This window comes from Podarcis erhardii, assembly GCF_964252035.2.
Source record: "Podarcis erhardii genome assembly, chromosome: 13".
In the NCBI taxonomy this organism is placed as follows: domain Eukaryota; kingdom Metazoa; phylum Chordata; class Lepidosauria; order Squamata; family Lacertidae; genus Podarcis; species Podarcis erhardii.
The window spans coordinates 37,566,309-37,584,576 of NC_138502.1; the positions used below are offsets into that span (position 1 = coordinate 37,566,309).

At 46.9% G+C, this 18,268-nt stretch overlaps 1 protein-coding gene across 2 annotated transcripts; it reads right to left on the bottom strand.

The window, feature by feature from the left end:
- Nucleotides 1-840: 840 nt before the first annotated feature.
- Nucleotides 841-17,990, bottom strand: LOC309327986 (vomeronasal type-2 receptor 26-like). 2 transcript variants are annotated; one of them, XM_081837733.1, is made up of 7 exons: nt 17,895-17,990; nt 17,369-17,494; nt 16,148-16,439; nt 13,143-14,000; nt 11,425-11,652; nt 2,912-3,038; nt 841-2,636 (listed from the first exon to the last, which is right to left on the bottom strand). In XM_081837733.1, the coding sequence occupies exons 3-7, from the start codon at nt 16,433-16,435 to the stop codon at nt 1,741-1,743; spliced, it is 2,397 nt and encodes a 798-aa protein (XP_081693859.1). In that variant the 5' UTR covers nt 16,436-16,439; nt 17,369-17,494; nt 17,895-17,990; the 3' UTR covers nt 841-1,740. The 2 variants fall into 2 exon arrangements, with proteins under 2 accessions (XP_081693859.1, XP_081693858.1); XM_081837732.1 differs by having other exon boundaries at nt 17,369-17,979.
- Between the last annotated feature and the right edge of the window lie 278 nt (nt 17,991-18,268).

An 18,268-nucleotide genomic window follows, 5' to 3' on the forward strand; every position in this document is an offset into this window, starting at 1 on the left:
ATCACCAACCTGCATTGTATATTTAATCTGCAACTGCAAGTAAAAGTAATTTGTTCTTTAAACTTCAATATAGGGTGTCTTGGGAAAAGAGAACTACTGTATTTTTCCATGTATAAGACGCCCCCGTGTATAAGACGCCCCCTACTTTTGGGGACCCCAAATTAAGAAAATGGAGGGAGATGGCCCAGAGTTGTTGAGCTGTTTTTTGGAGGGGAATGCCCCGAAAATCACTCACCCTATGCTCCCAATCGCGCACGATGCAGAATAAAACAAACATCTGCCCGCTGCAGCCAGCGGCAGCCAATCGCACACACAATTGCCGCAGAGGCAGCCAATCCTCAGCAGCCCTTCACACAACCGCCAATCACCCACCCAATCACAGGACCATCAGCCAATCCTAAGCAGCCCTTGCACCAGCCACCAATCACCCACCCAATCACCACTGACAAACTCCTGCTCACAGCTGCAACCAATCACCCGCCCTGCATATGCACTGTCCGTGTATAAGATGTCCCCCAATTTTTAACCTTATTTTTGAGTAAAAACCCCCTCATCTTATACACGAAAATTACGGTAATTAAAGGGTCAAATGACTCAGGCACGTCTTACATAAACTCTGCAGATGGAAACTAGAGTCTGAACACATTTTTGTATGCAGTTTCGACTAATATACACATTTTTTCATGCAATTTCTCATAATATTATGGCTTTAATATGTTTTTTTCACTTGCAGTCTTTTTTTGCACGATTCCCCCTAATCTACACATTTTTGTAAACATGGTTAGGGAATGGAATTGCAGATTTAGATAAGTGTGAATTTTGAAGGATCGCTCTGAGAGAGAGAGAGAGAGAGAGAGAGAGAGAGAGAGATTGAACATTATGCAGCATCAGTGCATGGGTGTAGCCAAGAGATCAAGGAAAACAACAGAAATACTTAACAAACTGACCAATCATGTCGGTTCTGCCCTCCTAACAAAAGTCCTGCCCCCCTCCCCAACAAAAATCCTGGATATGCCCATGCATCAGTGCAGACTTGGAACATGAATGCAGCATATATTGTTGTGATTTGACAAATACTTCTGTGTATTTGGAAAAGGAAATTCCATGGTGATTACAAATATTCTGAACACATGGCAGATCAAACCATGTTGATCTCAATTCCTTTGATTTCTTATCACGCATACACCATATGACTAGATATATTATAAGAATAAAATATGGTAAAATAGGTTAAATAAAACAAAAGGGGTATGTATGTGTTGTATCTTATTGACAGCATATTCATGTAGCTCATACAATGTCTTTATGCTGTCATAGTGACCTGGCCTCATGGCTGAGGAAAAGGATTTGGAAATAGAACAAACATTTGTGAACGTCACTTTGAAATAAATCTCCTCTTGCTAAATGTTGGGTAATACAAATATGTCGTGAGTAAATATTGTGTGTACAATGTATACTAGAATATTTTATTAAAACTGCAATCCCATATACACATACTGAACTGCAGTAACTTCCATGGATATTATTGCCAATTAATTGTAAAACTGTAGCCTGAGATGGTCTGTGAAAGGACAGCAATGTTCCGGTACCATTTGTGAAGTATCAACCACGACACAACAAACCTGGGGAACCATCAAGAAAGGGAAGAAAATGGGTTGGTTGGTTGGTTGGTTGGTTGGTTGGTTGGTTGGTTGGTTTTAAATGCCCCGCCTCTAAAAAAAAAAACAACAATTCTCTAATTCAATTTCTCATTAATTGCTCTCTGATGTTTAGGTCAGGTCTCAACATAATAATGTAGCATTTGGGGGCAAAGATGGAACCCATTAAGCCAGCACTGGAGGCCAAGATGGAGAAGATCTCCACAGCCACCATGTGTTTTCCCTTGGTGCTCAGGTACACTGGAACAAAGGAGATCCAAACACTACAAAACAACAGCATGCTGAAGGTGATAAATTTGGCCTCATTAAAGCTGTCAGGCAGTTTTCTGGCTAAAAATGCTACAACAAAACTGACAATGGCCAGGAAGCCCATGTAGCCTAAGACACAGTAAAACAGGGTAGCTGATCCTTCATTACATTCCAGAATGATTTCTCCCGTCACATAATACTTGTCAAAATGGGGAAATGGGGGAGAGGTTCCCAACCACACAGTGCAAATACCAGCTTGGATAATAGTACAAGTCAACACAATGGCACTTGCCAGTGTTTTCCCCACCCATTTCCTCATTCTGGAACCTGGTTTGGTGGCCACAAAGGCCAAAACAACGGTGACGGTTTTAGCCAACACACAAGAAACAGTCACAGTGAAAACGAGACCAAAAGTCATTTGTCGGAGCAGGCAGCTCACTCTCTCTGGTTGGCTGAGGAAGATGAAGGGGCAGAGAAAGCAAAGGAGGAGAGACGTGAGGAGAGTGTAGGTCAGATCTCGATTGTTGGCCCTGACGAGGGGTGTGTCTTGATGCTTAGCAAACATTACTAGGACCAAAAGTGTGAGCAGAAAGAAAAGCAGAGAGAGAAATGCTATGCAGATCCCGAGTGGTTCTCCAAAAGTCAGGAAGCTGATTGTCTTTGGAATGCATTGTGTTTGGTCCTTGTTTGGGTAGTGATCTTCTGAGCATCCAATACAGTCATTCATGTCTGAGGTCAAAAAGAAAAGATTAGATGCAGACTCATCATGTCTTAAAGAGCAACTACAAATTTCTCCAATACGGACCTCTTAGGATGAAATCGGAAATATCTTAGGTATTTCCCAACAAACCAGACACAGTGTAATGTGTTTGAACCCCAAGCCAACTAGCATGTGCAGCTACTGGTGCCTCTTACCAGCTTCATCTGATATGTCAACTGTGGAGATATTTGGATCGGGGTGGCCTGGGCACTGTAGTGGGGGGGGGGGGAGTTGTGACTCTTACCCTTCTGGGAAGCTATCCTTCCTTGGGGACATGGAGCACAATCATAGCAGCAGAATTTCTCCCCCTCTTTCTTTTTCTTTCTGGATCCAGGAGGGCAACTTGGGCTACACACAGAATGGGGTGGAACCTGTCCATTGGAATAAGCGTGGGAACAGTTTAGCACATATAGCTGTATAGGATCTTTGCCTCCCATTATCTCAGCTACAATTAGGAACGCATGACATTCCAAGAATTCTCACTATTGTATGCGCAGTGGGATTTTAGTATTGACTAAGAGGTGCGAATGATCTCCTTAGAACCAGCTCAGGGTGAAAAATACCACTATCCACAATTGGGGGATTTGTTGTTGTTGTTTAGTCGTTTAGTCGTGTCCGACTCTTCGTGACCCCATGGACCAGAGCACGCCAGGCACTCCTGTCTTCCACTGCCTCCCGCAGTTTGGTCAGACTCATGTTTGTAGCTTCGAGAACACTGTCCAACCATCTCGTCCTCTGTCGTCCCCTTCTCCTTGTGCCCTCCATCTTTCCCAACATCAGGGTCTTTTCCAGGGAGTCTTCTCTTCTCATGAGGTGGCCAAAGTATTGGAGCCTCAGCTTCACTATCTGTCCTTCCAGTGAGCAGTCAGGGCTGATTTCCTTCAGAATGGATAGGTTTGATCTTCTTGCAGTCCATGGGACTCTCAAGAGTCTCCTCCAGCACCATAATTCAAATGTATCAGTTCTTTGGCGATCAGCCTTCTTGATGGTCCAGCTCTCACTTCCATACAACACTAGTGGGAAAACCATGGCTTTAACTATACGGACCTTTGTTGGCAAGGTGATGTCTCTGCTTTTTAAGACGCTGTCTAGGTTTGCCATCGCCTTTCTCCCAAGGAGCAGGCGTCTTTTAATTTCGTGACTGCTGTCACCATCTGCAGTGATCATGGAGCCCAAGAAAGTGAAATGTCTCACTGCCTCCATTTCTTCCCCTTCTATTTGCCAGGAGGTGATGGCCCCAGTGGCCATTTGATCTGCGTTTTTTTGATGTTGAGCTTCAGACCATATTTTGCGCTCTCCTCTTTCACCCTCATTAAAAGGTTCTTTAATTCCTCCTCACTTTCTGCCATCAAGGTTGTGTCATCTGCATATCTGAGGTTGTTGATATTTCTTCCGGCAATCTTAATTCCGGCTTGGGATTCATCCAGCCCAGCCTTTCGCATGATGAATTCTGCATATAAGTTAAATAAGCAGGGAGACAATATGCAGCCTTGCCGTACTCCTTTCCCAATTTTGAACCAATCAGTTGTTCCATATCCAGTTCTAACTGTAGCTGCTTGTCCCACATAGAGATTTCTCAGGAGACAGATGAGGTGATCAGGCACTCCCATTTCTTTAAGAACTTGCCATAGTTTGCTGTGGTCGACACAGTCAAAGGCTTTTGCATAGTCAATGAAGCAGAAGTAGATGTCTTTCTAGAACTCTCTAGCTTTCTCCATAATCCAGCGCATGTTTGCAATTTGGTCTCTGGTTCCTCTGCCCCTTCGAAATCCAGCTTGCACTTCTGGGAGTTTTCGGTCCACATACTGCTTGAGCCTTCCTTGTAGAATTTTAAGCATAACCTTGCTAGCATGTGAAATGAGTGCAATTGTGCGGTAGTTGGAGCATTCTTTGGCACTGCCCTTCTTTGGGATTGGGATGTAGACTGATCTTCTCCAATCCTCTGGCCACTGCTGAGTTTTCCAAACTTGCTGGCATATTGAGTGTAGCACCTTAACAGCATCATCTTTTAAAATTTTAAATAGTTCAGCTGGAATATCATCACTTCCACTGGCCTTGTTATTTGCAGTGCTTTCTAAGGCCCATTTGACTTCACTCTCCAGTATGTCTGGCTCAAGGTCAGCAACCACACTACCTGGGGTGTACGAGCCATCCATATCTTTCTGGTATAATTACTCTGTGTATTCTTGCCACCTCTTCTTGATGTCTTCTGCTTCTGTTAGGTCCTTACCACTTTTGTCCTTTATTATGGTAATCTTTCTACGAAATGTTCCTTTCATATCTCCAATTTTCTTGAACAGATCTCTGGTTCTTCCCATTCTGTTGTTTTCCTCTATTTCTTTGCATTGCTCGTTTAAGAAGGCCTTCTTGTCTCTCCTTGCTATTTTTTGGAAATCTGCATTCAATTTCCTGTATCTTTCACTATCTCCCTCGCATTTTGCTTGCCTTCTCTCCCCTGCTATTTGTAAGGCCTCGTTGGACAGCCACTTTGCTTTCTTGCATTTCCTTTTCATTGGGATGGTTTTCGTTGCTGCCTCTTGTATAATAATAATAATAATAATAATAATTTATTATTTGTACCCCGCCCATCTGGCTGGGTCTCCCCAGCCACTCTGGGCGGCTTCCAACAGAGATAAAAAACACACTAAAATGTCACATATTAAAAACTTCCCTGAACAGGGCTGCCTTCAGATGTCTTCTGAATGTCAGGTAGTTGTCCATCGCCTTGACATCCGATGGGAGGGCATTCCACAGGGCGGGCGCCACCACCGAGAAGGCCCTCTGCCTGGTTCCCTGCAACTTGGCCTCTCGCAGTGAGGGAACCGCCAGAAGGCCCTCGGAGCTGGACCTCAGTGTCCGGGCAGAACGATGGGGGAGGAGACGCTCCTTCAGATATACTGGACCGAGGCCATTTAGGGCTTTAAAGGTCAGCACCAACACTTTGAATTGTGCTCGGAAACGTACTGGGAGCCAATGTAGGTCTTTCAAGACCGGTGTTATATGGTCTCGGCGGCCGCTCCCAGTCACCAGTCTAGCTGCCGCATTCTGTATTAGTTGTAGTTTCCGGGTCACCTTCAAAGGTAGCCCCACGTAGAGCGCATTGCAGTAGTCCAAGCGGGAGATAACCAGAGCATGTACCACTCTGGCGAGACAGTCCGCAGGCAGATAGGGTCTCAGCCTACGTACCAGATGGAGCTGGTAAACAGCTGCCCTGGATACAGATTTGACCTGTGCCTCCATGGACAGCTGTGAGTCCAAAATGACTCCCAGGCTGCGCACCTGGTCCTTCAGGGGCACAGTTACCGCATTCAGGACCAGGGAATCCTCCACACCTGCCCGCCTCCTGTCCCCCAAAAACAGTACTTCTGTCTTGTCAGGATTCAACCTCAATCTGTTAGCCGCCATCCATCCTCCAACCGCCTCCAGACACTCACACAGGACCTTTACTGCCTTCACTGGTTCTGATTTAAAAGAGAGGTAGAGCTGGGTATCATCTGCATACTGATGAACACCCAGCCCAAACCTCCTGATGATCGCTCCCAGCGGCTGCATGTAGATGTTGAAAAGCATGGGGGAGAGGACAGAACCCTGAGGCACCCCACAAGTGAGCGGCCAGGGGTCTGAACACTCATCCCCCACCACCACTTTCTGAACACGGCCCAGGAGGAAGGAGCGGAACCACTGTATGACAGTGCCCCCAGCTCCCAGCCCCTCAAGACGGTCCAGAAGGATGTCATGGTCGATGGTATCAAACGCCGCTGAGAGATCCAGCAGAACTAGGAAACAGCTCTCACCTTTGTCCCTAGCCCGCCGGAGATCATCAACCAGTGCGACCAAGGCAGTTTCAGTCCCATGATGAGGCCTGAATCCCGACTGGAAGGGATCCAAATGGTCCGCTTCTTCCAGGCGTGCCTGGAGTTGTTCAGCAACCACTCGCTCAATCACCTTGCCCAAGAATGGGAGGTTTGAGACTGGGCGATAATTGGCCATCGTGGCCGCATCTAAAGATGGTTTTTTAAGAAGCGGTTTAATAACCGCCTCTTTCAGCGGGTCTGGGAAGGCTCCCTCACGGAGGGAAGCATTCACCACCCCACGAAGCCCATCGCCCAGTCCTTCCCGGCTAGCTTTTATAAGCCAGGATGGGCAAGGATCCAGGAGACAGGTGGTTGGCTTCACTCGTCCAAGCAGCCTGTCCACATCCTCGGAGGTAACAGATTGAAATTGATCCCACACAACTTGACCAGACAGGACTCTAGCACTCTCCCGCCCCGGCCCTGCTCCCACGGTGGAGTCTACTTCTTCCCGAATCTGAGCGATTTTATCTGCAAAAAAATTTGCAAAATCATTGCAGGAGAACATGTGGCCCGTACTGGGCCCCGATGTTACAGGTGGTTCCGCTAAATTGCGAACCACCTGAAAGAGTCTCCTGCTGCTGTTTTCTGCAGATGCAATAGAGGCGGTGAAGAAAGTCTTCTTCGCCGTCGCTATCGCCACTTGGTAGGCTCGACGTTGAGCTCTAACCCGTGTCCGGTCAGATTCAGAATGAGTTATCCGCCACCGGCGCTCTAGCCGTCTCAACGATTGTTTCATTGCCCTCAGATCCGTGGAAAACCACGGGGCTCTCCGGGCTTCATGCAATCGGAGAGGGCGCTTCGGAGCCAAACAGTCAATAGCCCTGGTTAACTCCACATTCCAGCGGGCCACCAGGGAATCGGCTGAAAGGCCATCAACATGGGATAAAGCATCCCCAACCACTCTCTGGAAACCATTTGGATCCATTAAGTGGCGGGGGCGGACCATCCGAATCGGTCCCACCTCCCTGCAGAGGGGAAGGGTCGCGGAGAAGTCCAGTTGCACCAGGAAGTGATCTGACCATGGCACTTCTTTCGTTTCGCTTTTACTTAGTGTCAGATCACCAACATCCGTAGAGGTAAACACCAGGTCCAAGGCATGTCCGCGGCTATGGGTTGGGCCAGACTTATTCAGGGACAGCCCCATGGAGGCCATGCTTTCCACGAAGTCCCGAGCGGCCCCTTGTAAGGTCGTGTCGGCATGGATGTTAAAATCCCCTAGGACGACCAAGCTAGGTGTCTCCAGGAGAACATCCGCCACGACCTGAAGCAGCTCGGGCAGGGAATCCTTGGTGCAGCGGGGAGGTCGGTACACCAAAAGGAATCCTGTACTGCCCCTATTGCCCAACTTCCAGAACATGCACTCAGAAAACTGGGTCTTCCCAATAGGACGCCTGGTGCAAACTAATGACTTCCTAAAAATCACTGCAACCCCCCCTCCCCGCCCACATGACCTGGGTTGCTGTGCGTAAGAGAAACCTGGTGGACAAGCAGCGGCAAGGACAGGCCCATCTGCTTCATCCAACCAAGTCTCTGTTACACATGCCAGGTCAAGTCCTCCATCCATGATCAAGTCATGGATGGCAGTGGTCTTATGAATCATTGACCTGGCATTGCACAGCAACACTTTCAGGTCATGTGGGTATCCCTTGCTGATTCTAGTATTCATCCGGTCAGGACCAGACCCAGAGGCAGGGATAGTCCTCAGACAACGACTAAACCTGCCTCCTCTGTAATGACATGGTCTGGTCTTAGCGTAACTCCTCCTCCTACCCGTGATCACTGAGATCGGTTGTCCCAGTGCATTCCCCCCTGTGAAGCATATCCCAGCCATTTTATGGGCTGGGGCCCATTCCCCGGCAGCCCTGACCCCTCCCCTTAAGAACAAAATAACCCCTTTAAGAAACAAAAAAAAAAAAAAAAAAAACACAAATAAGACAATATAAACAAAAAACAATAGAAATTACAAAAATTACAAAAACATAAAATCAAACAAATTCCCAGGCCCAATAAACATCCACCGCACCCCCCCCCACATACAAAAAATTCAAAATAAAAATTTTAAAACATTTTAAAAGCACTCTGCACCCCTCCGGCAGTAACAGCAACTGTTCCAGTGAGGCCCGTCAGGCCCTGCCCCAGGCCAGATGGTGAGTGGCAGGAAGGAGCAGGGCCCTCAGACACTCACATGCAGGAGAGTCCTCCTGGGCAGCAGAGTCCAGCAGTCCTTTATGAGGCTTCAGGCCCCGCCCCAGGCCAGATGGTGAGTGGCAGGAAGGAGCAGGGCCCTCAGACACTCACATGCAGGAGAGTCCTCCCGGGCAGCAGAGTCCAGCAGTCCTTTATGAGGCTTCAGGCCCCGCCCCAGGCCAGATGGTGAGTGGCAGGAAGGAGCAGGGCCCTCAGACACTCACATACAGGAGAGTCCTCCCGGGCAGCAGAGTCCAGCAGTCCTTTATGAGGCTTCAGGCCCCGCCCCAGGCCAGATGGTGAGTGGCAGGAAGGAGCAGGGCCCTCAGACACTCACATGCAGGAGAGTCCTCCTGGGCAGCAGAGTCCAGCAGTCCTTTATGAGGCTTCAGGCCCCGCCCCAGGCCAGATGGTGAGTGGCAGGAAGGAGCAGGGCCCTCAGACACTCACATGCAGGAGAGTCCTCCTGGGCAGCAGAGTCCAGCAGTCCTTTATGAGGCTTCAGGCCCCGCCCCAGGCCAGATGGTGAGTGGCAGGAAGGAGCAGGGCCCTCAGACACTCACATGCAGGAGAGTCCTCCCGGGCAGCAGAGTCCAGCAGTCCTTTATGAGGCTTCAGGCCCCGCCCCAGGCCAGATGGTGAGTGGCAGGAAGGAGCAGGGCCCTCAGACACTCACATACAGGAGAGTCCTCCCGGGCAGCAGAGTCCAGCAGTCCTTTATGAGGCTTCAGGCCCCGCCCCAGGCCAGATGGTGAGTGGCAGGAAGGAGCAGGGCCCTCAGACACTCACATGCAGGAGAGTCCTCCTGGGCAGCAGAGTCCAGCAGTCCTTTATGAGGCTTCAGGCCCCGCCCCAGGCCAGATGGTGAGTGGCAGGAAGGAGCAGGGCCCTCAGACACTCACATACAGGAGAGTCCTCCACCCATAGTTCTTCAGGCACTCTGTCCAGCAAATCTAAATCCTTAAACCTGTTCCACACTTCCACTGTGTATTCATAAGGGATTTGATTCAGATTGTATCTTACCGGCCCAGTGGTTTTTCCTACTTTCTTCAGTTTAAGCTGGAATTTTGCTATAAGAAGCTGATGATCTGAGCCACAGTCAGCTCCAGGTCTTGTTTTTGCTGACTGTATAGAGCTTCTCCATCTTTGGCTGCAGAGAATATAATCAATCTGATTTCGATGCTGCCCATCTGGTGATGTCCACGTGTAGAGTTGTCTCTTGTGTTGTTGGAAAAGCGTGTTTGTGATGACCAGCTTGTTCTCTTGACAGGACTCTATTAGCCTTTGCCCTGCTTCGTTTTGATCTCCAAGGCCAAACTTGCCAGTTGTTCCTTTTATCTCTTGATTCCCTACTTTAGCATTCCAATCCCCTATAATGAGAAGAACATCCTTCTTTGGTGTCACTTCTATAAGGTCTTGTAAGTCTTCATAGAATTTGTCAATTTCAGTTTCTTCAGCACCAGTAGTTGGTGCATAAACTTGGATTACTGTGATGTTAAAAGGTCTGCCTTGGATTCGTATCGAGATCATTCTATCATTTTTGGGATTGCATCCCAGTACAGCTTTCGCCACTCTTTTGTTGACTATGAGGGCCACTCCATTTCTTTTACGGGTTTCTTGCCCACAGTAGTAGATATGATGGTCATCCGAACTGAATTCACCCATTCCCGTCCATTTTAGTTCACTGATGCCCAGGATGTCAATATTTATTCTTGCCATCTCATTTTTGACCACATCCAACTTACCCAGGTTCATGGTTCTTACATTCCAGGTTCCTATGCAATATTTTTCTTTACAGCATTGGACTTTCCTTTCGCTTCCAGGCATATCCGCAGCTGAGCGTCCTTTCGGCTTTGGCCCAGCCACTTCATCAGCTCTGGATCTACTTGTACTTGTCCTCCGCTCTTCCCCAGTAGCATGTTGGATGCCTTCCGACCTGAGGGGCTCATCTTCCAGCGTCATAACTTTTATATGCCTGTTGTCTTTGTCCATGGAGTTTTCTTGGCAGGGATACTGGAGTGGCTTGCCGGTTCCTCCACCAGGTAGATCACATTTGGTCAAAACTCTCCACTATGACCTGTTCATCTTGGGTGCTCTGCTCGGCATAGTTCATAGCTTCTCTGAGTTATTCAAGCCCCTTCGCCACGGCAAGGCAGTGATCCATGAAGGGGATTGGGGGATGGGGAGGTGCTTAAAATGGCTTTCTTTTGAGCCTCCTTCAGGCACTACAAAAAATGCACGGGGGCTCAGACTGAGGAGTGGCTGAATATTCACCAACCCTGCACCCAATGTCCAGAGACATCCTTGCTGTACTTGTTCCCCCTCTGATCTTCCTTTGCTAAGTAGATAGGTGTAAGGAGCAGTCTAACACACATGTCTGAACATGCTTAGATGCCTCTCTGGGATTTGGAACATTGTGTTATTATCACATTTCCCAACTGAAAAGAGGCTTCAGCTGACTCCTTTTAAAAGCTTCCTTCATATCTTCCTAACAAAGACAAGGAGCAATCAGGGGTGTAGTATGAAGACCTGGAAAACATACTGGGTAACGGGTCCTAAAAAAATAAAAAAATAAAAAAGCAAAATAAGGATTCCATGTTCCACATGTGCTTCAAGAGATGTACCACACTTTGATAGGAACACACTTGACTCATGATCTGCAATGCAATAATATTTGGTTTACACACATCTCATGGACATTGCTGTCATTCCTCACCTGGAGAAAACTTTTATGCCACACCATTTTGTCCTCATGAATGGAAAATTGCTTTCCTGGGGGAGCCTCCAGATCTATCCTCCCAACCTTGATTCTCACATAGGAGTTATTTGGGAAAATGACCAAGTTCATAATATCAAATCCAGTTTCTAATTCCCTGTTTTCACCAAAAGATACTTTTTCTCCAGCACTGTTGTTAAATGAGACACTCCTAAGAAAGGGGTAAAGCTGCATTGAAAGGAAAACAAAGGAGCACTGAATTAAAGCCCGAATGTCACTCCTTACTGAACTCAGTTTGGGGCAGAGTCTGCCTGTAAATGACAGGGATTTTAAAGCTCAGACTAGAGCTTTAAATCTTTTGAAGGGTGGTTTATACACCTTTTAAATAAGCTAAAGCACATAGTTCCCTGCTGAACAAGAAACAATGACAAGGGCTGAAGCCACAGGGTGGAAGCTTTTGATTGCAGATGCAGTAGCCCCAAAAAGTCTCAATAACATCTTGCCATTCCACTCTGGACCGTCTTGCACAACAAATTCATCATCAAAGGCACTGAATTCATTGTTGCCCACTTCACTACAAGAAACACTGGTGGCTACAACTCTCCCCTTCCTCCCCTCTACCTGGTCGGAAGAACCACAGAGCAATTGGAGAAGCCACCAGAATTGCTGGCTTGGTAGGACTTTTCCAGCTTACCAATAAGTGTCTTAAAGGCCCCCAATAGCAGCGTAAGGGGATCAGAGCTTGTAAAAGGGAAAGAGCAATGGAGGACCTCACTCCCCCAGCCCCTAAACTGTGAGATGAAAGCATCCAAAATGCTAAGGAAAGGCTTAATGCTCACAAGGGCTAGAGAACTCTGTGATGTCCTTTGCGGAAGGCACTTATTTCAGTTGGTACAATTATGGCAGTTATGAACAGTCTTAACAGAGCAGCAGTTATGCTGCTCCCTGTCTCAGAGTTAGTCAGTCTGTAGCAGTTTTTGTCTTAGATTCAAATCAATGTAAGAAGTATTGGTAACATAAGGAACACCTGCCTGTTTGGTATATTTAATCTAACCCGTACAAGTACATTGAATAAAAGTTATTCTCTGTTTAAAATGTAAAAGAGAGTCCATTGCATAGTTTTTATAGGAGGGGAAAGGGAACTACTTAAAGGGTCAAACAACCCAAGCTCTCTTCCACATAACTCTGTAAATAGGAACTAGTGTTTAATTCCTACATAAACGATCAGAGAATGAGGTCTATTTCCTGGCAAATGATATCTTCCCTTTTCAAATCCCTGTCTGCAATGGCTTTGCAGTTCTGGCAGACACCGTGGGCAATGAGGAAAGATGGGATCTCACCCACAACCTCGGCCCTCCAGATGTTTTGAGACTACAGTTCCCATCATCCCTGACCACTGGTCCTGCTAGCTAGGGATCATGGGAGTTCTAGGCCAAAAACATATGGAGGGCCGAGGTTGAGGAAGCCTGACTTAGACAGTCACTTCCAATATATTGCCTCTTGGAAAAACCATCAAATTTATTTCTCAAATTCTCTATAGGGAAAATGAACAGGAGCCACACTTGAGTGTTAATTGCACAGAAGGAAGGAATTAATAATAGAAGAGACTGAAGTTGAATGAGAGAAATGCTATATGGTTATCTATACTAATTTTCAGGGCACTGTTGCACATACCCCTGGACATCATGATCCTGCCCATGTCAAATGGTAACCAGTACCTGCCAAGACTGCAGTTTTGGTAGCTCCTGCATCTCTCCTTCCATCACTGCCTTCTGCTTGGACCTGTGCAACAATGTGTTATGTAAAGCATGTGCCATGGCATAGACAGCATTATAGACACTGTAGCTGTGGGCAGTCATGCTCATCTCAAAATCAGATGAAGGGAGATCCTCCAGCTTCTCCTCTCCGGTGCAGCTTCCATTGGGCTTCTCCTCCGTGTTGGAGTTTGGAAATAAACAGCGAAAAACCAGGGTCCAGAACTGCTTGAGAAAACCATCTCCATTTTCCTCAAAGGGGTTTAGGAGCTGAAGAAAGGCTCTGAATCTTTGCACCTCATTGGAATGAACTGTAAAGGAGATGGAACCATGGAAGACTTGCATATCCCATCTTTTTGGATAAGTGGTTCCTATGAAATCAAGCTGAGCAGTCAGAATCCACACTTTCCTCATGGGTGTCCCAGCCGCATTTCCCCCTTCCCATTGTGCTAACATTGGTTGTAAGGCAAGTATGGATGCAGAATTCCCGCAGAAAATAACAGCACTGGCTTTGCTCTTCACAATTACTTGATTCACTTGGAGATACAGTAAATGAACGTTATTATACTCATAACTAGCTTGGGGAGTTCTCTCTAAGAAGGCTAAGCAAATATGTTTCCTGGAAAGCAGAGGTTGCAGCGTCTGCATACACTTCTCTCCACTCTCATTATTGCCAGCAAGTAATCCGACCCACGTCCATGAAAAGTGGACAAGTAACTCAACAATCCCAGTGTACTGATGGTCATCGCTGGGCACCATCCGGTAGAAGGGAGTGTGTCGGCTTTCATCCATGTTCTGTGGAGCAAAGGAGCCATAACTGAGCTGAAAGGAAATGAAGAAATATAAATTGATTCATGGATGTAGTAGAAGGAACTCATATGTGGTGTCTGTTCTGTCAAAAAAGTGGGAGAGAAAATTGCATTTCCCGAGACAGAGACCAGAGAGGCTGTGTTGCATACATAGCTCCAACCTCCAAGAAAGAGTCATAGACACTGGATTGTAGAAGGAGGAGTAACCTCATACCCAGGGCCTTATGTTGCCCTCGGGATACTCTACAGAGCTTACCCCCAGGACACGTCTCACTCATCCTGTGCCACACACCCCTCCAGTTCAGATACTTGGCTATTATGTCTCTCTCAACAGTAATACTGCCTCTTGCTTGCCTGGATAGAGAGAGGTTGATTTGGAAACATCTGGCGTTTGCATGGCTGCAGCCTACAGAACTAGAGGGATGTCTCTTGCTCCAACTACCATCGACATGTGCCCCCTAAAAGCTCACACATGTGGGAACCCAGCCCCTAGCACTGATTTAAGAAGAACGGTGTGCTGGTCCCGTGGGTTAACCGTGAGGCGAGGTCCAAGTCCCGTCCGAGGTCGAGGGTGCAGTATGGAGGCAGTCCGTCAAAGCTGAAGCTGGGTCCCAGGCAGGGAGTCGGGTGAGGTCAGAAGCTCTGGCAGACAAGCAGGACAGGGTCAGGCAGGAACTAGGTACCAACAATGTTGCTCCCACAACTTGGGATTGGGGCTGGCTGGCTTTTATCTGCCCCGAGGCATAGGGTGGCCCCAGTCCACAGGTGACTCGCCTCTCCTGGCCTGGAGGCAAGCACTCCTCTTGCATGAACTTAGTTCCCTCCGCCTCTCTGCCCTGAACCTCTGCAGCTCAGGAGAGGCTGGAGGGTTACCAGACCCAGAGGCCACCTCAGCTTCCCCTGACGGGGCTGAGAGTGGAGCACCTGCAGGCAATGGGTCCTCCATCACCTCAGGAGCCAGAGCAGACTCAGCTGGTACCTGCACATGAGAATACAGCACAGGTGAGGACCCTTCAGGCTGAAGCCTCAGCCCTGGCTCAGCTGGTTCTGGAGGCGGGGAATCCTGTGCAGGCTGGGATTCCTCAGGTTCAGCCTCCGAGTCCGAATCCCAGGCCATCACAAACGGCCTGATATGGTTGTTCACTTGATACTATGGTAGGGACGGCCCTGGCAGAGGCTATGTTGACATTTTCATTCCACCTTATGGAACAGACATGGGATTGTCACGTATCACATGTCTGTTTACATTCCAGCACAGTATGCTGGGAACTTCCGTTGTGTGTATTGCTTTTGCTTTTGCTGTTCTCTCTGAGACAACATGCAAGAGAGAGATGACATGTTTCTTTGTCCTGATTTATGATTAATAAATCTTTAGTTGTAGTATGCTTCCACAAGCCTCAGACCTATTCCATGTGCAAGGTTTGATCTGCTGATAGTGTGCCCTGCCTGTGAATCCCAGGTCACTGATTTATGTCGGAGCAGAGGCGATGGTATTCGCACCAGGCCACTGGAAGGAAACGGCCCAGCCGGGGCTAGCCAGCTGGCCTCCCGGCCCTCTGCATGTCGACAGGCTATTCTCTCTCTTTCCTCCTCAAGGAAAGTGTTAAAGGTGACATCAGAGACAACCTTTTGGTCACAGCAACCCATTTGTTGCTCACCAGGCACCAATAATGTTTTCTTTCAGATACAAGGTAAACTTATAAAAAAAAAAAAAATAGCTATTTATATTTTTTTTATATCTAAATCCTTTAAATATAGAAATCCTCCTAAAGTGACTATTAAATTACGTCTTTAAAACCCAGTGTTATTTTTCTAGAAAAAGAGGTGCTGGAGCCCACCATGAACTTCTGAACTATGTTCTCATAGAATGGCAATGGTGCCCAACTGAGAGGTGCCTGCGCTGAGCTATGGCGAAGACTGGGTGAACACTGGTTAAAGGTAAAAGGTAAAGGGACCCCTGACCATCAGGTCCAGTCATGACCGACTCTGGGGTTGTGGCGCTCATCTCGCTTTATTGGCCAACTGAGCCGGCATACAGCTTCTGGGTCATGTGGCCAGCAGGACTCTTCTGGTGAACCAGAGCAGCGCACGGAAACGCCGAAGACTGGTTAGGAAAGATAATAATAAGTGAGCTGCGAAGAGCCCAAATCAGTATTTTACCTGGGGAATCTTGTAGACACCCAATATGGTTGCTATGTAGAGGGATGTTCCAAAGTCAAGTCCCCCAATGACAGCCATCAGATTTTTTTCGATTCCGCACCTGTAGTTGGCTACATATCTGGGATGCATGGAGATAAGGTCCAGAATGGCCCGATAGGTCATCCTATTATTGGTGTAACTGTCATAGATGTGGAATCCCAAGGTGATATTAGGCAAGATCGTGGGGTTCTCATTGATCTCCTTGACCGCAAACACCAAAGCCAGAATATGCTGATAGTTCTTAGGCATAATACTGTAATGGATAATTTTATGGTGTATAACTGAGAGATGTGCAAGACATTGGAAAATTGTTCCTAGGCTAGAATGCTGCTGCTCCTCCAATACGATCTGCTGCTTAGGATGCCCCCCCCCCCTTTAAGAGCTTTGTATCAATCTTAGCAGAGAACTCTTTTGTTGGTTCAGATCCGTTTGAAAATGAGGAGAGAGAGGTAGGATAGTAACCAACATTTCTAGACCCATGAAACATTTTCAACTTGACATATTTTCAACTTGGGTGCCTTGTGAGTTTGTCATACCCTGGCTTGGAGGAGAACAAATGGGGCTCTAAGAACCCCACTTCAAAGGCAAGATGAGCTTTTAAGATTCCTCACCAGAAACTCTTCTCCGGCTTGGTTTAATATTTAGAAGGGTTCACACCTCTTCTCCAACATTCTATCCCTTGGTAACCTATTCCTATTCTGTAGTGCAGCTGCTCTTAAAAGAGTTTCTACTGAATTGGTTGCCACCCGTTACCCCATTAATAAAAGGCCAATGCGGTCTAATTTCCATGCAAGCTAACCTGGATGAATGCTAAATAAACATGCCATCTGAATGACTCTAGTCTCCAACTGCAGGAAGGGGTCGCACATTAGAAGGTCAGATTCCTGAGTAAGACTAAAGCTTGGCCCCTCTTAACTAAACACTACCTGGAAAAAAATTGTGAAGAGGAGTGAGGTGACGGGGGAAATCAAGACGAGGCTGTCTCACCTTACCAGCAGTTTCAGATCACCATTTCCCTTCCACTAAGCTAACTCCTCAGTTTTGCAACTAAATCTTATTTCTGCCTTCGCTAGGGAAAAGAAATCCCACTGAAATCATGGGGGCTTGTTTCTGAGTAAGCATGGTTAGCATTTGGGAATCAGAATCGAATGATTCCTTCATGTGTACTTGATTACTACTTACAAGAAAGTACGGACTTGATGGGTGATAAGGATTTCTCTGAAGTCTTCTTTAGCAAAAGAGCCAAAGATATGAGAAGCAAGTCCACCAATTATAAAATCACCAGGCTGATAGAATTCATGTGGAATCCTGAGCAGATGATTGGTGGTGCAACGTTTGTTATATTTGCCCACCACATGTGGCAGAAAGGAGAGAATGGACACAATAATCAGCAGCATACTGAGGCAAATGTTCCTTCTAGTCACACACCTTTACTTCCATCGAGAACATGCCTGTTAGCTTCAGAACCAATCTCACTAGAATCGTTTGCCCTCACACAAATGCCATGTCATTCCACCAATCCACAGATTAAAAGACTGTCTTACAACTCTCCAAGTGAAAAATGAAAATCCTGCCTCTTCCTCTGCCCTCCCCATTGTTTGAAATGGCAGGAAGAGATTTTTTATTACTAAACTTTGACTAGTATTCTCTCCAAATCTATGAGGACCTTATCCAAAGGAGATTCAGTGATGACAAGTGTGATAATTACCAATGAGATAATAACTAGGTGCTATTATTGCCGGGAAGATCGGAAGAATGGAGGAAAACATGTTTTGTGATGTTTCATGAAAAGCCATTTCCATCACACCCCCTGCCCCACAACCATTCAAGTTCACACCTATGTCTTTATGGTGCCATAGTGGCCTTCCTCAGACCATCCTCAAAGTTTCATGGCTGAGCAAAGGTTTAGGAAATAGAACAAACAGTTGTGAACTTCACTTCTCGGTAAATCTCCTCTTGCCAAGCTTTAGGTAGCACACTGTGTTGTCAGCAAATATCCGTGTGCAAGAATGTTCCTAACAAAGGCAATGTCAAGATGCATTTGGGACTATCTTACAGTATTTCAAAGTACTGAAACACATT